General features: G+C 36.6%; 1 protein-coding gene across 4 annotated transcripts in view; it reads left to right on the forward strand.

The window, feature by feature from the left end:
* TMEM184B (transmembrane protein 184B) overlaps positions 1-22,651 on the forward strand; it is a 35,487-nt gene extending 12,836 nt beyond the window's left edge. For 3 of the 4 annotated variants that reach the window (XM_087968316.1, XM_087968317.1, XM_087968315.1), the window contains exons 4-10: positions 7,363-7,453; positions 7,987-8,062; positions 11,460-11,551; positions 12,962-13,131; positions 15,337-15,525; positions 17,660-17,683; positions 19,074-22,651. In XM_087968316.1, the coding sequence (XP_087824442.1) occupies positions 7,363-7,453; positions 7,987-8,062; positions 11,460-11,551; positions 12,962-13,131; positions 15,337-15,525; positions 17,660-17,683; positions 19,074-19,315 (884 nt within the window). In that variant the 3' untranslated portion in view covers positions 19,316-22,651. The remainder of the gene's footprint in view (positions 1-7,362; positions 7,454-7,986; positions 8,063-11,459; positions 11,552-12,961; positions 13,132-15,336; positions 15,526-17,659; positions 17,684-19,073) is intronic. The other variant, XM_026694884.2, reaches the window with a different exon arrangement.
* Positions 22,652-23,194: the final 543 nt, after the last annotated feature.

Here is a 23,194-nt window from a genome sequence, read left to right on the forward strand (position 1 = left end):
GCAGATTGAGTTGCTCACAGAATCACAGTCACTCACAGATCTACCTTTCTGCAATCTGCTCCCTGAGTCTGCACTGAACAATAGAAGCTTCAGTCCTAAGGAAGGTTCAACTCTGCTCTCAGGCCACTTTTCTTCTCCACCCCCCCCCGCCCCGCCCACAACCCCCTGAATACCATCTCTGACTGGGCCTAAGGGAAGCATCCTGTGTGAAGGTGAAGCAGTAAAACAGTGATTTAGATTAGCTAGAAAGCAAGAAATCCGACAATTTCCTGCTTTCTAGCTAATCTAAAACATGCAGCACAGCTTATCGTTGGAACATCTGATCATCGGGGGGAAAAGGAAAAATAGCAACTTATCAAAAATTAGGCCAAGGCACAACGCAGGCAAGTTGGATGGTGCGCATGTGAGATAAGGAGTGACGGGGCAGGGTGGGGCCAGCCAGTGGCACAATTTGTCATGCAGCACAGCTGAAAGTCAAAATCATTCCAAATTCGGAGAATTTGTCAGCTCTCCAAACTGTACAGAATCATAACCGATTCTATAGAACTGGTCCGAACTGGTAGAATCCCACCCCTGGAGTTCTGTCAGCAGGCAGTAGCAACTTGGGACTTCCCTGCTAGCTTCCCCATTGACTTTTTGGGGAAGCCATCAGGTAAGATTTCAAATGGCAATTACATGATTGTGGGGCACTTGGCAATCCATTGTAAATGCAAACTAGTTGCCAAGCATTTCGATCACAATCACATAACTGTGAGGGCGCTGCAACAGCAATAACTTTGAGCACGGTTATAAGTCTCTTCATTCAGCACCACTGTAATTTTGAATTATCATTGAATGAATGGTCTTGTATGTAACATTCTTTTAAGTACTCGAAGAATGCTATCATACTCCTTTAATCATCTTTTCTTGAAACTAAAAATATCCAACTCTTTCCAGTTCTCTTTGTGGACCCTAGCTCTAGTCCCCAATCATTCTCACTGCCTTTCTAAGAATTTGTTCCAAAGAGATTTAAAAGTATGTGTCAAATTAGAGCAGAATCAAGGAAAACAATTGTTTTCTAATTTAAAAATATATTGATGCAGTATAAAAGTGATTTTTTTCCATCTTTGTAATCTTAACATACTGCTGGCTTATATTCCAAAATCTTTTTCATAAGTACCATTATTAGCAAGATAACCCAAACATTTAATGTTTGTTTCCTATCTGAAAAATTTTACAAAATGTTGTGCTTTTTAGGACATTTCTCCAATGAATGCATGAATTATTTATTTATCAAATTTAGAGGCCATCTCACTCACAGGGCAACAGTAATAGGGTTTTAGATATCCCATCACATCGTACACTATCTGCAAATGTTATGAGCATTTTCTCCATTAACACTGTATTTATTTATTTGGTTTACATTGTGCCATTCATTCAGAAGCTCATTTCAGCAGCTCCCATGTTTCTTCACAACAGTAACCCTGTGAATTAGGTGGGCTGAAAGGGAGTAGCTGGCCCAAAACCCCAGTGGTTTAGTTTTGTTACGTTCTGCATGTGCAAGATTGTAAACAAGCTTTTGCCTTAAAATATATTTTTTTAATTATAAGGTCACCCTATGTGCAACACTGTAGTCAAAGGACAAAAATTGCAATTATTTATATACATTTTAAGGATGGATATTTTTTTTCTAAGTTCAGTATTGCGACAAAAACAACACTTTATAAAACATTGAACCAGGACATCAGTTAGTTTTTTTTCCGTATTTCAGGGAACTAATAACCAGGATCTGGAAATTTAAAGTAATTGAAAATAAATAAACATTTCCTGACTTTGTTTGTATTAACTCAAGCTTCAGGCCTGCCTTTTCTCTTTGTTGTAATATCATAGTAGAGCATGTATGATTTGTTTGTAGAAAACAACCAAATAGTAACCAAAAGCTCTACGTTTCTTTAACTTTTTGCCACCATCATTAAGCAACTAGTATACTAATTCATTTTTGTTTTATTTTGAACATACCTAAAAATGTTCACCTTTTTTATATTCATTGCCTCCTTTGCTAAGCTGAGCTCATTATGAGCATTCTCTTTCCAGCTCTACAATTCCAGGTTTCCTATCTTCTTTTATGACCACACAAATGTCATTCTCTTTTCAGTCTCTTGTGTATTGTGGGTTTTTTTGTTGTTTGTTTTTGCTTTCAAGTCTGCCGCAAACTTTTGTACAACTATTCCAGCTTTTTTATGTTCTCCTCTGTTATTTGAGTTATTTATAATTGTGTTTTTAATGCCTCTTTCTTTAGGAATTTCTACCCATTGTAGGACCCTTTTCCCACCAGCTTCTCCTATCATATGGTCCTACTTATCATTTCTCAGTACTAAATAAAATTCACTTTTTGGAAGACCAAGATACATATTAGATGGTGGTCAGTTTTAGTTTCTCTTAAAGTCAAAATCATTCCATGATGACTTTCCCTGGAGTGTACCCAATTCAAGCTTCCTTAACTAGCTCTTCTTTATTGATTAGTTTTAGGCCAAGAATCCTGTTGGGCCTTTCTTTTACCCCTGGAGCAGGAAAGTGGCACAGAAACCATCAATCTAAAAACAATGCACTTGTATTTGTTATCTTCAGCAGAAAAATGTCACTTCTGTTTTTTTTTTTTTAATGCTGTGGTTAGTTTGATCACACAATTCAAGAGAATAGATATTCTCATTTCCAGAACATGATTATCTTAAAAACATTTTGGCATGACATCTTTTTTGTTCTGAGACAAGCTCTTTAAGGGAATTGATGTCATGCCCTCCTTAGGTGACTAAGAGTAAGAGGATGACTAGAAGGTGGCTAAACCAAGATATCCAGAGAGCTAGGCCCAAACATAAGGATTTGCAAAGAACCAACCCCCAAGTTTGAGGTTTGTTTCTTATAACACTATGCAGATTCTTTCCAGCTTCAAGAGAGGCCCAAGCAGAATACAGTCAAATATCAAAGAACGGAAATGTACAGAAAAACATGACAGTAGGAAAGGCCTTTGTGAGAATGATTACTTTTACTTTTGTTTTCTGAGTAAAACATCCGCCCACCAGCTGTGGTGAAGGTATGAGAACACTAGTATAAAACATTCTCCCTTGAAATCTGCTGATAGTTAAAAATAATATTTTTGTAGCCTTGCTCTAATCCTCCAGGACTTGAAGTCAATTCATTCATCTGGATTTCTGAAGTATGGCTTGAACCTTTAGAGTCTGCTTATTTTGTACAGTTTTCTCCTTTCTCTAATTATGCCATATGCCTTTATTTTCAGGGTTTGTGGGTATGCTTTTTTGCTTGGACCACTGGGACCATTTTGGTTTCACAAGAGGTTATGAAAGTCCCCAAATTCTTTCTTTTAGAGAAATGTGGAATCCTTCATAGAGATAACAGTTCATTGGAGTATGATACCCAGTGGCAGAAATATACTGTGTGTGTGTGTGTGTGTGTGTGTGTGTGTATATATATATATATATATATATATATATATATATATATATATATATATATATATATATATATATATATATATATACATACACACACACACACACACACACACACACACACACACACACACACACACACACTAAATATACCTGGTAACTTTGAGCCAGTGACATATTCTCTGTCCAACCTACTTCACAGTGTTATGTTTTTCAAATAAAATAAATACAGGATTTTTTTTGTAAGCTGTCCTAAGCCTCCTGCAAAAAGACAGGATAAAAATCAAGCAATTGTACAGTCAGAAATTATTTTTTTGTGAGTGTCCCCATTCCTATCTGTTGCTGTGTATGTATAAATACAAAGTCATAGGAAGAAGCCTGTTGTTCTGTAGATCTCATCTCCTAGCAACAGCTATTATTCCCTTTGCTTCACTTAGGGAGATTGCAAACATCATAACATCTGCTTGGAGGGTCAGTTCACATTCTAAAATTTGCCACTTTGTCCAGTTCAATATCCTGTGTATTAATGGTGTTTTATTTCCCCTCATTTTCTGTGTTTCTGCTCATGAACTGTTTAGAACTATTTCTAGAAAAAGCAAGAGCAGACAAGGAGAAGAATCTGCCTCCATTTTAAGGGAGATTTTTTTTTTGCTAGGGAAAGACTGCCTTATGCAAATGTTAATGAACACATTGTGTTATATGCAAACCAAATGTATTCCATTCTTCCTTCCACCTTCCCCACATCACCTTTTTGTTTGTTTCTTAAATTTCTTAACATGGTCTGATGACAAACATTACTTCTAGAATTTGTAAATTGTAAATAATAAGCATATTTGATAATAAAAATATTGTGGCCAAACTATTTGCAGATATTTCCATGCAATCTTATATATATCTTCTTGGAAGTTAATTCCTTCCTGGGTGAAGTGGACATAAGATTGTTCTATCCTGTTGAAAACATCTTGTGATAGACTACTGCTTTTACATTGTTTGTTATTTATAAATAAAGAAAAGAAAGAAAGAAAGAAATTATTGTAAATAATCTCTACTTTCTAGGAAGATAAAGGCGATTGCCTCCTGGACATCATGATTTCTTACCTACTTTGACCTGCCACAGTACCTCTTCTGTCTGCCACAGTACCTCTTCTTACCTCTTCTGTCTGCCACAGTACTACTATTGATAAGTTGGGCTATTTCCCCCTTTTGCGTAAAAGTTGGTGAAAAGAAGGAATTAAGCTGATGCACTTTCTCCCTGCAGCTGGTCACCTTCTTACCATCTTCTCCCATTAGTAGACTGACCATTTCCTTGACTTTTCTTCTTGTTCCTTACATATTGAAATAAATTGTTTTTGTTACCTTTGGCATTTTTTTTCCTGCAAGATTTAGTTTATTCAGAGCCTCAGCCCTCCTGACTTCATCCTTATAGATTTGACCTATTAATTTTGTTTTAATTATGTGTCCCTCTTTCCATTTTTTATACCCGTCCTTCCTGCGACTCAGTTTGTCAGAGAGCTCTTTGTGCAACCATGCTTTTAGTATTTTCGGTTTTCAGAGTTTTCCATTGCATCCTGAACTGTTTTTTCTTCTAGGATTTCCATCCATGGAATCCTTCCTAATCTCTTCCTTAGTTTGTTGAAGTCAGCTCTTTTAATGTCTAAAACACAGGTCTGATTTTGTTCCATCATCCATGCCTATATTGTGGCAAATTCTAGTATAACCTGGTCACTGTCAAACGCAGGATATCAGGAATCCAGGCAGTTTCAAATGAAAATATAGGTTTATTGTACACTGAAGCTTCCGTAAGAATCTGAAATACTACCTATCAAAGCGAGTTGGCAGTAGATAAAAGTTAATGAAATTCAAAGTGGGTTGAAGGTGGGCACAAAGGGACTCATGATTGAGGACGCATTTGACCCCTCCCTCAGGCTCAGCCCAGTTATCTCCTACATTTATTCTTCCCCGAAATTCCTACAACTTCCACTCCTTCAATCATTCCATCCCTATTAGTTTAGGATTAAGTCCAGTATAGCTGCTCCTCTAGTCTAGTTTCCACCTCCACCTTTCAGGTGACACAGTTGTCAGCTAGGCACATAAGAAGAAATCTGTTTGATCTACTCCCTGCAGAGTTTTTTTCCAAGTTGATGTAAAGATAATTAACATCTCATTACTATAGTGTGTTTTCTGCACACCTTGGCTAACTGATTAACAAAGAGTCCATCTATTTCCTCTGCTTGGTTGGGTGTTCTATAGCACATGCCTATGGCAATGTCATTTATTTTTCCTCTGATAGTCACCCAAATACTTTCAGGAAGGCACTCATTCCTACCTTCCTTCATGTCATTCTTACTATTTATTCTTATCAAAGAAGGAAGTGTATAAGAGCCAACATCCTGCACATGTCATGTCAGTTGCATGTAAATGATATGGAATTGAATCATAGTGGCATCTACAGTAGGCCCATAATTACAGGATAAAAGAATTAAGACCCTCATATCTGCAATTCGGTATGTCATATGATAGTTGAAACATCCAGCAACAATCCATTGGCAAGTCAGTAAATTGGCCAAACATAAATTGGGAAAATATACCATAGCTTAAATACTGGACAAATAAAATAGGGTCCAAAAAAGGAATGACACTTTCTTTCTGTTGGATTATTTGAGAAGATATGCTGTGTTAAAATAAGCATATATTGTTAGAAGTTTATTATTTCATAATGGTTTATTCAGTTAACTAAGACTAAAGCTAATTATACCATTGATAGGAGTATGTGACATTTCAGTTGTTGAAAGGCCTCATGTATATATTCTCAATAATTTTTGAAATTATTGGTGGTGGCATCTGCTCGTTTTGGATGAGAGACCGATTTGAATTAGGAACTCACCAAATTATATTATGAGTTCTGAGAAACTACTATTATTCTAGGTGGGCAGAAACATAGACTGTTCTCTTTATAAGAACCTTTAAATGCTCGGTTAATGTTCAAATGTGATAATCGGCTAAAATACGCTATTTTATCCTAAAGGGTAGATTTTTATTTTTATGAACAAGTTTATCATGTAATAGCTGACTAGTATTTGGATAAGAAACCTTGTTAAGTCACTTCTTCATTAAACATACTAACAATGTCACAGACACTAGGGAGCACTATGATTCTAAAAATATGTTTATGTTGCAGTGAAAAAGACATCTGAACATGTTACTTATTGAATGCTGCAGTTTTTCTTTTGGTTGCAGAGCACTTTCTAAAAGAGCAAATCAATGCTCAGAATTCATAACTACTTTCAAAATGGCTGGTTTGACAGTATAACGGTGGATCGTGAATTTTATGTACATCCTTGCTTGAATAGTAAATTATCAATTATCTAAAATTCTAATCTGGATTTCTTTTTAGAGAACATAGAGATCACTGTAGAATCCGACTTGCTTGCTCAAGGTGCTTCAGTCAGAATAATTTTGAGATAAATTTTGTCTAGTGGAAGCATTAATTGATTGTTTTCTAATTTCATTTAATGATAATTACATACATGGATTTATATATTATGAAATGCTGTATAGATTTCCTTATTGCTTTCTCCCCACTATTTCTGTTTACTCTGCTAGCTCTGGCAACAAGCAAATCGTTTTATCTTCAGCTATTTATTTGCTGTAGCTGCCAGTAATAGCTTTTTTGTATTATAGTGTTTAGCAGCATCCACCATATCTCTAAATCTTTTTTTTAATGAGCCATTTAAAAGAGCACATCCCATTATTGAAACAACAGATTTTTAAAAATGACAAGCACATGCAAAAATGAAGGGCATTTTTCAAACACTCATTCTTACAGTGATATTTTGCTTACACTGAGTGATATTTTACTAGTTTAATATATGTTTTTCTATTTTCCTGCCTTCCTGCCCCCCTTTCCTTTTTGCAGCTTTTGTCATCTATAACTTTCTTAGCCTCTGCTATGAGTACCTAGGTGGAGAGAGTTCCATCATGTCTGAGATTAGAGGAAAGCCTATAGAGTGAGTATTTGTTATCTAAATATATACATATGCATATTTTATATATTTTAGGACTGCAGGAGATTTGAAAGAGGTGCTTTCAGCTGGTTGATTAATTGGATTGTAATGTTAGGAGCCTTTTTGTTCTTAATCCATCCAGAATTTAATTTTAAGCATTCACATTGTCCAACACCATTTCTGTCTCTGTTTCTATTTCAAATTAACATTGAAATTAATGTGTTCCACATTGGGAACTTGTGGAATTTGCAATACTTCAGAAATACAAATAATGTAGTGTAGCTCTGTTAAAATTAGTGAGAGTTTTGTCTTAGAGCAGTGAAAGGAGCATTGAATCTTCCAGATTTAATTTGGCATGTGAAAGAAATATTTGTGTGCCTATTTATTTATTTGCTTCTTTGATTGATTTTACTTAAAAGAGGTACCATATTGTCATTCCTTTGTTATATGCATAAACATATATTTATTTTTATTAATCTAGTTCCACATAAAAATTTATTTTATTCTAATTTGACATACTGTTTTGTTGCTTTTAGGTCCAGCTGCATGTATGGGACTTGTTGCTTATGGGGAAAGACATACTCGATTGGTTTTCTGAGATTTTGTAAACAGGTATGGATTAACAGTATCAAACTGAAAAACTCAAGTACTATCACAGTGTTTTTCTTTTCTCATCCATGGCATATTTCAAGGGGGAACTCTTGAGATTCTTTAAGATTTATCTCATTGCTTGAGGTTTGACTTCAGTGTTGATTGATATGAGTGATGTATCCAGGAAATTCTTTCCTTCTTCTCATAATATTTTAATTTCAAATCATACAAGTAGTTATGGAAATTTAGTCCTCTGTTTGTGATAACTTTAAAAATTAGAACTAGGAAAGAACAAAATTATTTAGTTCCCATTTAAGCCATGAGTTTGTGGCAATGAAGTGCGAGTTATGGAACAGGAAATTATGAATTGAAATTCACTAGCTGCACTAACATGACTAGTCACTTCAGTTTTCAGCCAAGAGCCTTGCAATTGAAGAAACTTTTTGGTATATAATTTTATTAAAATTTTTATTATAATAATAAAAACTAATGCAAACTAGACTTAAAGACAAGAAAATAGAATGTGCAAGGAAACAGAAAAAGAGTGAGAGAAGAAAGGGGAAAATAAGAATATAACTAAGAAAATAAGAGAAGTGATTTCCAATAACAACAAATGTATAACAAATTAGTAACTTAGTAACTTTTTGCCTTCTCTAAAGTTATAAATATTTATCACCTTCAGTATTGGTGTCAGCAGAAAGTCCAAAAAAAATAGCCAGAAGTAACAGCATATCTTATTATGACCAATAAAGCAACATTCTGTTCCTTTTGCTTTTAGCAGTCTTAATCTTTAATTCATTCAAACTTTATTGTAGGATTTGATTCCTTTTCATTTCTTATTTATCCCATTGCACAGAATTTTTTAGTTTCTTTTGTATGTCCCATGAAACATCCTTTTCTGAATCCTTCTCTTTGCCTGTCATCCAGTATTGATACCGTCTCTTGTTTTGTCAGATAAAATTTGTTTTACATCTGACATTTCTTCAATAATATTTTTGGACATAATCCATCCATAGAAGAGACATCATTATTGACATTATTGATATTGCAGCTACTATTTTTGGATTTCATTCTTCAGAAATCTCTTCAGTGCTTTTATTGTCATAACAATTTTTCAGGCCTATATATCTTTCCTCTACCTGAAATCTTTAGACTCTTCTCATTTTTGACTCTTCCTGTTTTTGAAATCATGAAATTGTTTGTCTATGCCTATATCTTATAAAAATCAAAACAATCAAAACAAAACAACATATTTCTCATGAGGAGCAGCTTGTACTTTATAATTATTTCCAAAATCATTTTGTAAAAGTTTAAATGTTCCAAATTTATCTGGACCCTTGGTCCATTTATATATCTCTAAGATACAAATTTAGGTTTTTGTTGTTTATTTCAGACTTTTTGATTTCTTAAGGCTATAATTAAAGGTTTTTTTCATTCAGGATTAAACATAGACTCACCTGACATTTTCAAACTTGTCATTCTGAAAGTCACTAATAACTTAGAAGTAGTTAATCAGTGATTTTTAAAAGTGATTAGAAAATGAAGTTTACAAACTTAGTGTCCTTTGAAAGTCTCTGCTGCACTTGTGAGCAAGGTGGCTAATCCCATCATCTCCTGACACACAAGTCCATTAAAAAATCATCCTGAAATCTCTGCATGGGTGAAAGCATATATGGTGACCTCCTGTTGTCTCCTTATCTGGAGATGTTTCAATGAACAGGTCTATTCACCACTTCCTTGGACTTTTCTGCAATTGTTGGCGTCACTTTTGCAGAGACATCTTTAGTTAGCTCTACTGCTTCTGGAAGCTTCCAGAAATAGAAGAAACTGACTTGCTACTTCACAGAAAAAATAAGGAGACTTGTGCAGGAACAGGAAGATAACTGAATATCAGGATGGTTGTTCTGAAGTAATTGTTCATTTTAACCAATTGATATTCGACAGCCATATCCATTTCATGGGAACATAGAAACATTGTATGATTTGACCATGCATAACTTTTAGTATGACTTATTGCTTTTACTGCTGTAATTATTTTGAGTTCGCTCTTCTTTCACATCTACCTACTACTGACAAATTGTTGAAGAATTTAATAGTTTAAGTAATTTGTGAATACTAAAATGAATATGTTTAATGTTTATGTTTGCTGAACAGTATATGCTTAAGAAGACAGGTCATAACGAAAAGGTTGTGATCCTTTAATTTTTGTTTACAACTCAAAAGATTGGCTTGAAGAAATTATGTACATTGCTTACATGGATAACAAAGAGTTTCTTTGAAAACAACGGTTGAAACTACAGGTTTGACTGGATCATCAATCCATTCATTTCTAGGAACAAGGAGCTGCTGTATGCTTCCTCCTGACATTCTGTTTGCCTCGGGCAAAAATGGCATTCTTAGGTCTCAGAAAGTGATAGGTGAAGAGATTCTGAAGAGCCATCATAGGCTTTGATTTGTCACTTTCTCAGACATCTGCCTGATGACTGGGTAGTTGTGTAGGTCATTTACTCCCACTTGTTCTTCCACTATGTCTTAATACTTTTTTCACAAGGAAGTGCTTAAAAATAAACACTTGTGGGATCTGACTACAGGAAAATGATTAAACAGCACCCAGACTGAAGAAGAAGAAGCTCAAATGCAGTTTAACAATTAGCTTGACATGTTCCAGTTCACAAGTTGATTATGACTCACTGTTTGGATTGTGCTTAAATTTTAATCTCTTCAAGTCTTATGATCATCATTCAAGAATGATCAAAAACAAACCTTTCCTTTTCTTTGACTTTCTTTTCTGTCTGACTGAATGGGCAGCTTCTAGTGTGTATATTATAAAAAGTATTTCCTTTGAAACTATCTTACAGTTTCACTAGGTAGATTATATCTGGGCTGCAAAACATCAGGATGACACAAAATGGCAAACATTTCTGTATCTCTGAGATAAAGTAAACATTTCTGTATCTCTGAGATACAGAAATGTTTTATTACCAAGAGTAAAACTTTACTGATAGATCCATACAGGCACAGAAGAAGAAAAGCCAGTTGTAAAGTTTTGGTGCAAAGCGCAGCATTATGATTTCCCGCTGCCCAGTGTTCATTGTCCATCAATCCAGGTCAAGCATTTTATTTTGGGAAAACAGTCTGCACCTTTCAAAAGTCTTCAGCTCATAACCTTGGGGTTGTACAATTTTGTCCAGCTGCAAATGGCTAACTTAAATTCCTTCTCTCCCTCCCAACTTCCCACACATTCCAATCATACCCCTCCCCCCTTCCATATTTCAAGCTACAAGCAGAAAGAAGTGTTTTGCGAGTCAACCTTGACAGCAATATTGGGAATTACACATAAAGGAGAAGATTAAAGAAGTCTACATCTGTATATTCTTATCCTCATTTTTGTCTGCCTTTCTGTTTTCCTTTTCTCCAGGCCACACTGCAATTCTGTGTGGTAAAGCCCCTCATGGCAATTATTACAGTTGTTCTTCAGGCATTTGGAAAGTACCAGGATGGAGACTTTGAGTAAGTAAATAGTTTAGTTGTAATTTAATTCTTTCTTAAATAACACATACCTGACATGTGAAAACAAGTCAAGTCTTTATTTCAATCACTGGCCAGCAAAATAAAGCTTTGAATGGGAATTAGTTTTAGTAAACAGTGAATGCTTTTGCCATAAGAACTGTGAGAACAAAAGAAGGCTATGTCCATAAGAGAGAGTAGCATAATAATAACAATAGTATTAGAGGTGAAAGATCAGAGCCAAATAATTATTTTGGCATTGTATTTTATATTGTTGCAGACTGGATGGGCAGAAGATAGGGGAAAAACAGTATATTGATTCTGTACATGGTCAAGCAAGGATGTTTTTCTGCCTGTAATTAGTATTTCTTCAGATACTTTCAGGCCCTATATTTATGTATTGTATATATTTATGTGAATATGTGCCTTATATTAGTAGACTTCAGATAGAACAAAACAAATAAAAAGACAACAAACCAGATTATAAATGGAGCTGATCTTAAATACAAAACCTTAGATTAGTATCATATGATCTTCATTTGACTTCAGAACAAAAGAAGTGTTGGCAGTGACTTAAATTCTGGAAAGGGGAATTACATTCCATAACTGGAGTGCCACAGTCAGAACTTCACACATTGTACTGCACCCAATGATAAACAGAGCAAAACCATTTAGAGCTTAATAAATCAAATGCATACAGAATCTAATACTTCATCAGATACCAAAGCTTCATAGCATTACAGATTTGAGATTTATTACCAACATCTTGATTTTGGACTGAATACATGTTGCCTATCAATATGACTTCTTTAAAACCAGTATAATATAATTCCTAAATCATATTTCTTCCAACAACCTAGCTGTCCATTCTGTGATAATTCTGTAGACTTCTTGTTGTCTCTAGACATTGTCCCAGCATCTGTACAGTTCTACCTGATTCTGGCATCAGGGAGAAATAACAGCTAAGCATTATTAGCACCCTGATGTCATCCAAATCCTAAGGCATGATGGAATCACCCAGTTCATATAGATGTAACTAATGAGTTGGACAAAAAAACTTTTGGCATAACCCAGTAGCCATTGAGTTGAATGTAGCTGCCATAATACGGCTTCTTGGAATATGGTGCAGTTATGTGCAGATTCAGTCATAAGGCCATTTCCCCAATTTTCATTTTCACTGATTTCACTGTTCATTAAAACATCACTATTACTCTTTTTAGGACAATTCAATATATTTTTAATTGGGCTTACCATAATATTATAGAAACAATTCATCTGTGTGTGCCTCTTTGCAATGGCCCAGTGTTTAGTGACTGGAGGTTATATTTGGCTAACAGAAAGTCTACACTGTAACTTTTCCTAAGATAAACAGTACTAAAAACATTGACATGTTCTTTTTTTTTTCCTTTCCAGTGTCACAAATGGATATCTCTATGTGACAATCATTTACAATATTTCAGTCAGCTTGGCTTTGTATGCCCTCTTCCTCTTCTATTTTGCCACCCGTGAACTTCTCAGTCCTTATAGTCCTGTCCTAAAATTTTTCATGGTCAAGTCTGTTATTTTCCTGTCCTTTTGGCAAGGTGAGATATTAATATACATGCTAACAACTCGCAGGCACAAATAATTGGGAACATTTAGTAGCTCATTATAATTGAATAATGTTACATTTGACTTTTTTTATTTCCGATGCCATTTTTGTATGTTGACTTCATTTCTAAGTCGGTTATAATTCAGACCTCTTCTTTAATCCTTCCACTCTGGTATATTAAGGCAATTCATTCAATCAAGCCAGGAAGTTTGAGAATCAGATTATTTCCAATTTTCATGAATAAAAGGTGCTAAATAAACAAATCAATCCTGCAGCAGTTTTTAGAATATATACTTAAGTTTATTCATTGTACTTTGTGCAATAAATCCCCCATTCGAATTTAGCATCCTTTCTGGATTGGTACACAATATACATAATCAACCACTGGTTATCATATCTATGCTTTATGTTCAAATTAACATAAAACCATAACAAATGAAAGCCTGGATTGGCGAGTGAAAACCTGACATCATGTCTTGTATAATATAAATAATTACTTTTCTGAGTGATTGGTCATCACTCCAGATTTTGGATGGCATAAACAGACATAGAAGGGTTTTTTAAAAACTTTTTAAAGATATATCATCAGCACTGTCTTTCCTAAACAGATTCTGATCTGAACTGGGTTTTTTTGAAGTTTACTCTTTTAGGCCGTCAGACATGGACTGTTGTTTGCAGTGGTTCAGATCCTTCATCTGGTGTCAGGTGGTGTCATACTTCTAGAGAAGTATGGTTTAATAACATAGGCCATGGGTTCTGTCTTATTTCCTATGCTACGTGAAACTACTGGGAGAGGTCATTTGGTTCTTTGGAACAGGATGCTATTCAGCTCAACTGCTCCCTATGTTCTAACTCCAAAGAAGAAATAATTACCTTTTAACACAGACTAAATCTCAATAATGAGCTGTATGTTGAAAAAAATGCTGATATTAAATTCAGGGAAAACAGAGGTCTCTTGGTAAGGAGAAAAGAAAGTTGGACTCTGGGGTTGAGATTATCTCTGGATCGGGTTGGAGTCCCCCAGAAAAAGTAGGTTTACAGCAGGGGTGTGAAACTATTTCATTGAGGGCCACATCAATGTTGTGTTTGACCTTGGGAGCCGTAGTGGGCGTGGCCAGCTCGAAGTCACTCATGTCAGGGGGCGCCTTTGGGGGCCCGAGTACCAGCAAAAATGGGCTGCCAAGCTCCATTTTTGGCTGCGATAGCTTCCTGCAACCCTCTGCCAGTGAAAACTGAGCTTGCAAGGGCCACGTGCAGACCCCCCCAGCTCTTCTTTCATTGGCAGAGGCACTGTAAACTGGCCCCTTGCTGTTTCCAGGATGGCCCCATGGGCCAGATCTAAGCACCCTGGGCCTTCAATTTAACACCCCTGGTTTACAGTTTGGGAGTCCTCCATGACCCTCAGCTATCACTGATTTTGCAACTTGAGGTGAAGAGCACTTTTGCACAGTTCGGGCTAATATATCGACTGCAACTTTCTTTTAGCTGATAAGGAGCTGCATTTGGCTCCTATCATTTAGGAAGAAGTAAAAATACATCTCCTTCACCAAACATTTAACAGTTAACTAGTTCATTTGTTTTCATTTTTGGTTTTGCTACTAATTGCACCCTGAAGTTAAAAACAAAGTTGAACATTAAGTATATTTTACACTCTGTTTTATATTGTTATATTCTATTTTGAGATCTGGAATAAACTGTAGTAGAATAAAAACACAGGGACATTTAAATCATAGAGTCCAACTCCTTGCTTCGCATAGTAATTGAAATGAAATCATCTACACAATGTAGTTGTCCAGGGTTTTCTTGAATACCGCAATGAAGGTTAACTTTCTAGATAATTGGCTTCATTTTTAAACCATTCTTATCTTTTATTTTTCAGTGTGAATCTATTTTTCTTTAACTTAAAACCATTGCTCCATGATGAAAGAAACAGCATGGCCTTCCCCCTCCCCCCAAAAAGAGAGAGAGGGGGTGGAGGGAGGGAGGGAAAGAGAGGGAGAGGGAATAGAATGAAACAAAATACATTAAGCAAAAAGATTTAACAACTAAAATGAATGAGAACATGAACCAAAATCAGTGATAATCGTAATGAGAAATGTTTGTACTAAGATATCAGCAATGAATAATAATCCACAGTAAAACATGCAAAAATGAATACGCTGGGGAAAGGGACTTCAGTATATTTCTTTCATTTCAGGGATGCTATTGGCCATTTTGGAGAAGTGTGGTGCAATCCCTAAGATCCGCTCGGCCAATGTATCTGTGGGGACCGTAGCGGCTGGCTATCAGGATTTCATCATCTGCGTGGAAATGTTCTTTGCAGCTATTGCTCTGCGGTATGCATTCACTTACAAGGTCTATGCAGACAAGCACCTTGATGCGCAAGGTATGGAGGTCATTACTGAATTTGCAATAAAAAGCTGACTTAATTCAATTTCTGAATACTTCATTTGAAAAATAGAATGTGTTTTCCTTTTGTCGTATTTGACCGTAGATTTGTACCAGATCTGGTTTTCATTTCTCTGAACATCACTATATAGAAGTGAAAGACCATTTTATGTAGGATTATAGGTCACTGTCCTGTGAGCTCCACCAGCAGTTTTATAGACTTAACAAGGATTCCCTTGCATAGATTATGAAACGAGCAAAAGGCAACTAGAAGGCATATCCCTGTTGAATTGTGCATCTATGTAAAAATAAGAGAAGTAGTTTTGGGACAACAGTCTTAAAATGAAAAGAGTAGAAATATTGAAGGCACAGGAAAGCCAAGTTGTATTTTGACCATTAGAACACATCTCCAAAGATTTAAATACAGACAGTCAGCATTAAAGTCTGGTGTTCACTTTCTTTTTTAATATTAAAAGTGGGGTGAGTGCTTTTATTTCTATTATAAGGGGTCCTTGATGCTCATTGTGCTTGGCTGTTTTCTTGCAGCAGTTTAATTATCCAAACTAGGTAACATCATCAGTGCTAGCATGGAGTGAGGTTTGCTCTCAGTTTATGTTCTAGTTCAGTGGTGGCTAACCTTTTCATCATCGTAATGCAATGTACACGCAACCCCTGTGCATGCGTGCGCAAACCCCCCCATGCGCACTGCATGCTTCTGCACATGTGCACATGACCCCCGCACACCGTGCACATATGTGCATGTATGTGCGACCCCACCATGCGCCTCTGCGCATGCATCTCCCATGCGTGCCTCACGCATACATGGCAGATACTCAACAATCAGCTGGCTGGCGGGAGGTGCACGGGCATGTGCAGTGGATCTGTTCCGGGTGACAGCTCATGTTCTGCAGAAATGGCTCTGCATGCCACTTCCGGCACACATGCCATAGGTTCACCTTCATGGTCCTAGTGGCTTGTCCAGTCAGTGTTGGTGGGAGTGGTCTTGGTGATTCTTTGATTAGCCTATTTGCTGCTAGCATGTTTGTCAATTCCTTGATTGCAATATGTTTACTTTTTGATTGTTGGTCTGATATTAATCTTGGTGCAGGGGTGGGATTCTACAGGTTCGCACCTATTCGCTAGAACCGGTTGTTAACATTCTAAGCAGTTCAGAGAACCGATTGTTAGAAGAAATTACTGGCCTAATCCTGTAAGGAAGGCAGGAAGGAAACATTCTGGTGTTGCTTACAGAAACTGCCTCTCCATTAACCCTTATTACATTCTTGCCAGGAGTAGATTTCCTGTCTCAGGAACTTCTCTGGAGTTTTTTTTCCTCCTTTGCTGGTACTTTGCTTGTATGAAATGACCATTCAAAGTTACAATGGCACTGAAAAAAGTGACTTATGACCATTTTTCACACGACTGCTGCAGCATCCCCACAGTCATGAGAGGCCAGGCAAGGAGATGCGTGCCTTGATGTGAGTGATATTGAGTTGGCCACGTCCAGGCAATAACATGACCACCAAGCTACACCCACCAACTAAGCCACACTCACAGAACCTGTTGTTAAAAAATTTGAATCCCATCCCTGTCTTGGTGTCAAAGAAGTAAACGGTACCCCAATCGAGGAACTGCCGAAGAAGCTAATAGTAAACAGGCCAATCAAAGAATAACTAAAACCACTCCCACCAACACTGACAGGGCAAGCCATGGAATTTATATTGAGAAGAAACATCTCAACTGGAATTTATATTGAGAAGAAACCCCACTCCTTACTAGCATTGATGATATTTGGGAAATGAAACAGCTGCAAGAAAATAACCAAGCTCAGAGAACACCAAGGACCCCCTCTTATTTCAACCCTGAGCTACAAATATTCTCCTTTATTAGTATTTCGATTGTGCTGTTCAGCATTGATTGTATAGAATTTTTTTTTATGCGTATTGCTTGAGTAAGACTTCTGGGTCAAGAGCTTTGGTGAAATTGGGTGGAGGGTGAGAGTAAAGAATTCAACTTGCTATACAACCTGAGAATTGCTTGCCATTTCAGACTGTTGTTTCCCATATCTTCCTCTTTTTTTCTCTCCTCCTCTTTCTCTTTTCCTTTGCTTTGGGCTCTGGTATCTGGCGCAGCTGTTCCATCATATGGTCCATATGGTAGGTGCCAAGCTCTCTCTGCATTTGTTTGTTTCTTCATTGTTGAGACACTTCAGCTTCCTGCACTATTTCTCCTAAATCATATCTTAGAAGCAGCAAATATTTGTACTTTGGGGAAATAGCGAAAGGCCTCATTAAACGTATTTCCTGAACACTACAAAAGTTCTGCCTGATAGGAACAGTTGTAATTAAAACTTTAAAAAACCTACAGCTGAAGATCAGCGTCTCTAATGGGTTTGTATGCAATATGACTCAGTATGCCTTTAGTAGTGAAGTATTAGTAGATAAAATGGTATGAAACACTATTGCTTTTGCTGCAATAGATTACAGGTAGTCCTCACTTACTAACTGCCTCATTTAGTGACCATTAATTTATCAATTTATGATCATCCCAGCGTTCTGCAGTCACATGATTGCCATTTGTATACTTCCCATGGGGTTAAGGGAGAACACCAAGGTAAAATCGTATGTTGCAGTCAGTTTCTGTTTCCTTTATAAATAGAGTTGCTGGTGCTAAGCAAGGACCACTTGTAATATGCCCACACCTCTGGAAAATATCTATACTGAAGATTATAACAGCTTTTGTTTCTTTAATTGCAATAGTGTACTATCCAAAATATCCTGATGATCTTTTGTACTTCACTATTTTAGTTCAATTATAATAGACATATTGTGAATAAAAGTAGCAAAGGCATTATTCCCACCCCACCCCACCCCGGTAACTATGTGATCTACACTAGCGGCCCCTAAGTTTTTTGGACACCAGGGACTGGTTCTATAGAGAATTTTTTGCAGATCGGGGGGTGGGTGGGTTGGTTTTGCACACTACCTACATCCCGCACGTGCCCAGATGGGGCTTTGCTCATCTGCATGGCCTGGTTCCTGGCGTGCTGCAGACCAGGGCTGGTCTATGGCCTCGGAGTTGAGGACCCCTGATCTACACCATTGGTAGGCATAATATAGATTTTCTAATTTATGATAGATCTCTAGATGATTCACAACTTACAGGCTCTCCCCTTTTTTTAACAGGAGCAACAATAAAATGACCCACTCACTTCTAATTATATGCTAAAGAAATAAAGTTTTATAGTTTTATGTATTTATTTAAGAAAATTGACTCTGGGCAGCTTACAAAGATAAGATTTAGAGTTGGAGTCAATATTTTTTATTGAAAGAACTGAAAAAAAAACCCAAAATATACTTAAAATACATTTACTCCAAATCTGAGGTAGTATCCAAATTTCTTTAGTTGTCAAAATTAATTCCTGCCTAATTAATGCCCTTGTTAATATATGGGCACTAGGAAAAACTGCTGTAGGTGGTTTTTGAAAAGGTTTATGGGATAACTGGAGAAAAAGTTCGGTTTTTCATATACGGTGTTTCTTTCTAGGACGGTGTGCCCCAATGAAGAGCATCTCTAGCAGCCTTAAGGAGACCATGAACCCCCACGATATTGTCCAGGATGCTATCCATAACTTCTCCCCAGCCTACCAGCAATACACACAGCAGTCCACCCTGGAACATGGACCACCATGGCGGAATGGCAGTCACATCATTTCACGTTCTCATAGCACCTCTGGTGTCCGTGACAATGAGAAGACCCTGCTTTTGAGCTCGGATGATGAGTTTTAAGGGGTTGGTGGAACATGCCATAGCCTGGAACTTTCCTTTATTTATTGAACCAGAAAACAGGTTATATTCCTTTTTTACATGGTGCTCGAGTCAGGATTGGGCACCTTCTGATGCCAATTGTAAGCAAGGACCATTATGGCTAATGCGGGTGGTATGGACTTTCTTTTCTAAAAGCTTACCTAGTCCACATTTCACTTAATAAAGAAAAAATAAATAAAAGAATACTAAATTGTAGCCTAGAACAGAGGTGTAAGATGAGTAAAACACATTTTAATAGTTTTTATGTTATTTGTAAGGCAAAGGGCTGGTAATACAAAAATCAGACAAATGTTTCCCAATAAATGAGGCTGTATCTTTATTCATTTGCTAAATTATTTGAAATGAAACTAGCAGAAAATTTCCTTTCTGTACTCTGTTATGAAAAGGTATCTCTACCCTCATAATTCTGATTGAGGATAAACAGTCATCCTTAGCTAGTGCCCTGTTAATTCGTTCTATTAAGTTTTTCATTGTGGCCAGGATTTATTTTAATTAATAGTGTGATATATGCAATTAGTCTTTGCAAAAGATCCAGAGTCCGAATGGGGGAAGGCAAGAAATTCTTTTTCCCTATGCAGAAGTGGGTATTTTTGGTTGCCCAGTATTTCAAAAGAATCTGCAAGATATTTTCTGCAAAACAAGGTTTCTCCCATCTGTAGAGAAAGACATCTCTGTAAGAATGATCCAGAATTTCAGGGAAAGCTGCCCATGATACAAATCCGGATGCATAGTCCCAGGAAAGTTGCTCAATAAATAGAAGCACGTATCCCATATATATGTTTCATTATGGATGAGGGTCATGTTGAATTATTTTTCTTTAGACCTCGTCTGATCATCCTAGATACCAAATCCAAATGTGCAAGATTGCTTTCCTCCATTAATTTAATTTGTGATTGTACGCACTGTTAGAATCCGGTTGCCTTTCGTCATTTGTGTTTTCTTCTGGAGGAGCAATTGTACACGCAGTGATACAGAAATCTCTTTTGCATTGTCTGTTTTTGAACTCTGCATCTCCTGGACTTTAAATTCTATAACATTTATGGCAAGTTACCATTTGTCCTTTCTGCTGTAAATATTTTACCTATGTTAATAGTTAATTTTAAATGCAGTGGGATGGAATTCGCCTAAGATGGAGAACATTCCATTTTCCCTTCCCTTCCTCTTGTTCTGTTCCAGTCTGGCCAAGATATCTAAACATATCTGTGGGATGTGTGGGTATTTTCTTTGCCATTATTGTCTACAAACCATGAGATTAAAACATGTTGATCTCATTAGGCATGATGTATCTTTTGTCTAAGAATCACAGGCTCCCTATGCAAGCAGTAAAATCTGCTGCCACTGGATTTGCCAGATACATTTTAAAACTGAAAAGGGCAATCAGATTAATTGTAATATATTGCACGTCTTTGTTGCTGTTGTGGGTGTGGTAACTGTGCCTGTTTTAACACATTGCTGCATAAAAGAGGGGTAACATTAGGCCCTTCCTGAGTCTCCTGCATAGGTTATGAAATCAGCAATGCTGGCTCTGTTCTAAGCTGCTGGCTCTCCCACATCATGTTGTGGTTATTTGGCACTTTTTCATATGGTGCCTTTAACCCCTTCACTGGAGAGTCTAAAGATGAGGATCTCAGGGGGGGATTGACTCTATTGCTCCTTTTCTCTGTGCCTTAATATTCTCACCTGAGACCCCCCCACACACACATGCCACATGATAGCAAAGACAGATTTGTACAGCAATTATTAGCATCCTTTCTCCAAATTGCACTTGTTTGGCAAAACGTGTTTGTGTGGACTTGGGAAGTTTGCTGAAATTTGTTTATTCTTTTTCCTGGAGAGATAGTGGGGTTGTGGCTGCTGTCGTTATAAAATGCAGTTCCCTTTTTCCAGAAGATATTGGAGAAAATTGGAATAATGGAGGACAAAAGCTGCATTCACATTTTCTGCCTGAAATAGTTAGAGAACTTGAGATATGAAGAAAGGAAGACAGAACAGGAACGTGTTTCTGTAAGCACACAATCAATCATCTGCCTTGCTTCATTTGACTTGTACAACATATTCATGTGGGCTAACTTTTAAAATCCTGTCACTGGTTCTGGGCACCCAGAATTCCACAAACTTAGATAATTGATATCCAATTAAAATAACAGACCAATGGCAGCAAAAATATGATGAAAGCTTCCTCCATATATATATATTCCATGTATATGGAATAGTAGGGATTTTTTATTGAATAGGATGACATACAACCTCAATATTTTAAAGAGATGTTGAAATTAGCATTTTTCTGCTATTTATTAAAGAAGCTGGACCTTTTTCCAGCTTTCATCTTGTGTAGAAGCCAAGAAAAGTGTTGCTATTGCTTTAAGGAATTACACTCATTGGAGTTAAAGTGATTCTTACAAAGCAACAACATTTTTGTCAGGCCTCTGAAGAAACTTGAACAAGGTCAGGCTCCTTTATTGAATTGCAGAACCTCTCATGCACTTCCAAATAATGTTTGAAGCATGCACGGTCTTTCTATTTATTTCAGCGCTACTTTGCTTCCAAATAATTTTCCTAACTATCCTCGTTCTCAGTATACCTTGCTAACACTTGCACGTGTGAAAAGTTTTCATCATAAGCCTCCTTTTTAAATAGAATGGGTGAATAATGTGACTGACTTGCAGATATTTCAGTGTTGGGGAGAGTTCTATTTTTTATTTGTATTAATGTATACCACATATATGTATACTATGTGTACAAGCTGATTACGCGGAAGCAACCTATAAGCAGTTGTGACACCCACAAAGCAAATACCATGGGTCCAATAATAGTGTGACTTTTAAAAAAATAGAGCCATATGAAAGCAACAGTGCTGCGTGATGGGAAGAGTTTATTGTATATCCATACAGGAAAGAGATGAAAGGGATGACTGGTCAATGATTGCCCATCCCAGTTAGGGTTCCTGGGAGACCAACCATTTAATACATGTGCTTATACATGACTCCCATCAAAATAATATTGGCACTGCAATACTATCAGCTCCTTTCCTCTCTCTCCTTGTTTTTTTTTTTTTGCCATGCAGCATACTGCGGGTTTTGTTTTTACTATTTTTCCATATAGTTTAGATATTTGTATATAAATGGGGGAAAAAACTGTATAATAAGACAGAGTTACTTAGTTTTGTACCTATCATGTAATAACTGATGTGAGTTCAGAGACAAGCTGTTGTCTCTGTTTTGTTATTTGTGATGTTATACTGCTTTGCGGAAACAAGCAAATATGATAAATAAAGATATAGAGATAATATAGATTGTATTTAATATGTTTCTGCTGTTTCTGTTCATTTTCTTTCTGGAATTACTTTTTAAAAGGTAGTGATTTTTATTTTATTCTACACCTTGCAAAGGTTGCAGACAATTGTTTTAAGACAAAGGGTTACATGACAAATGGGAAATACACTTGAAAACAGCAGGTACCTCCAGCCAATGAAATTTTCCACTTGATACAGAATCACTTCACACAGAGTTATACTAACATAATGGATTCAATGTGAAGGGGACTCAAAATCCAGTAAAGATCATTTCCTTTGCCTGAAATAATACTCAGTTCAAATTTGGGGAATTCTTTTGTCTTCTATTGGAACTAAAATATTGACATAAGAAATACAATCATTCTTTTCAGTTACTGGCTCATTAACAGCAAAAAGCTGAGCAGAGTGATTTGAATTGGAGACTCAGAACAGGAAAGGGCACTAAAGGAGTAACCTGGTAACCTTTCATAGCTTGGTTGTGTAACTTTACTGATCCCAAGGATCTTATTTCCTGCTTCCTTGCCCTCCCACGCCCAACCAACACATAG

The sequence above is a fragment of the Notechis scutatus genome, chromosome 6, assembly GCF_049901735.1.
Source record: "Notechis scutatus isolate UNSWTSFEM ecotype Mainland chromosome 6, rNotScu1.2, whole genome shotgun sequence".
Taxonomy (NCBI): Eukaryota; Metazoa; Chordata; class Lepidosauria; order Squamata; family Elapidae; genus Notechis; species Notechis scutatus.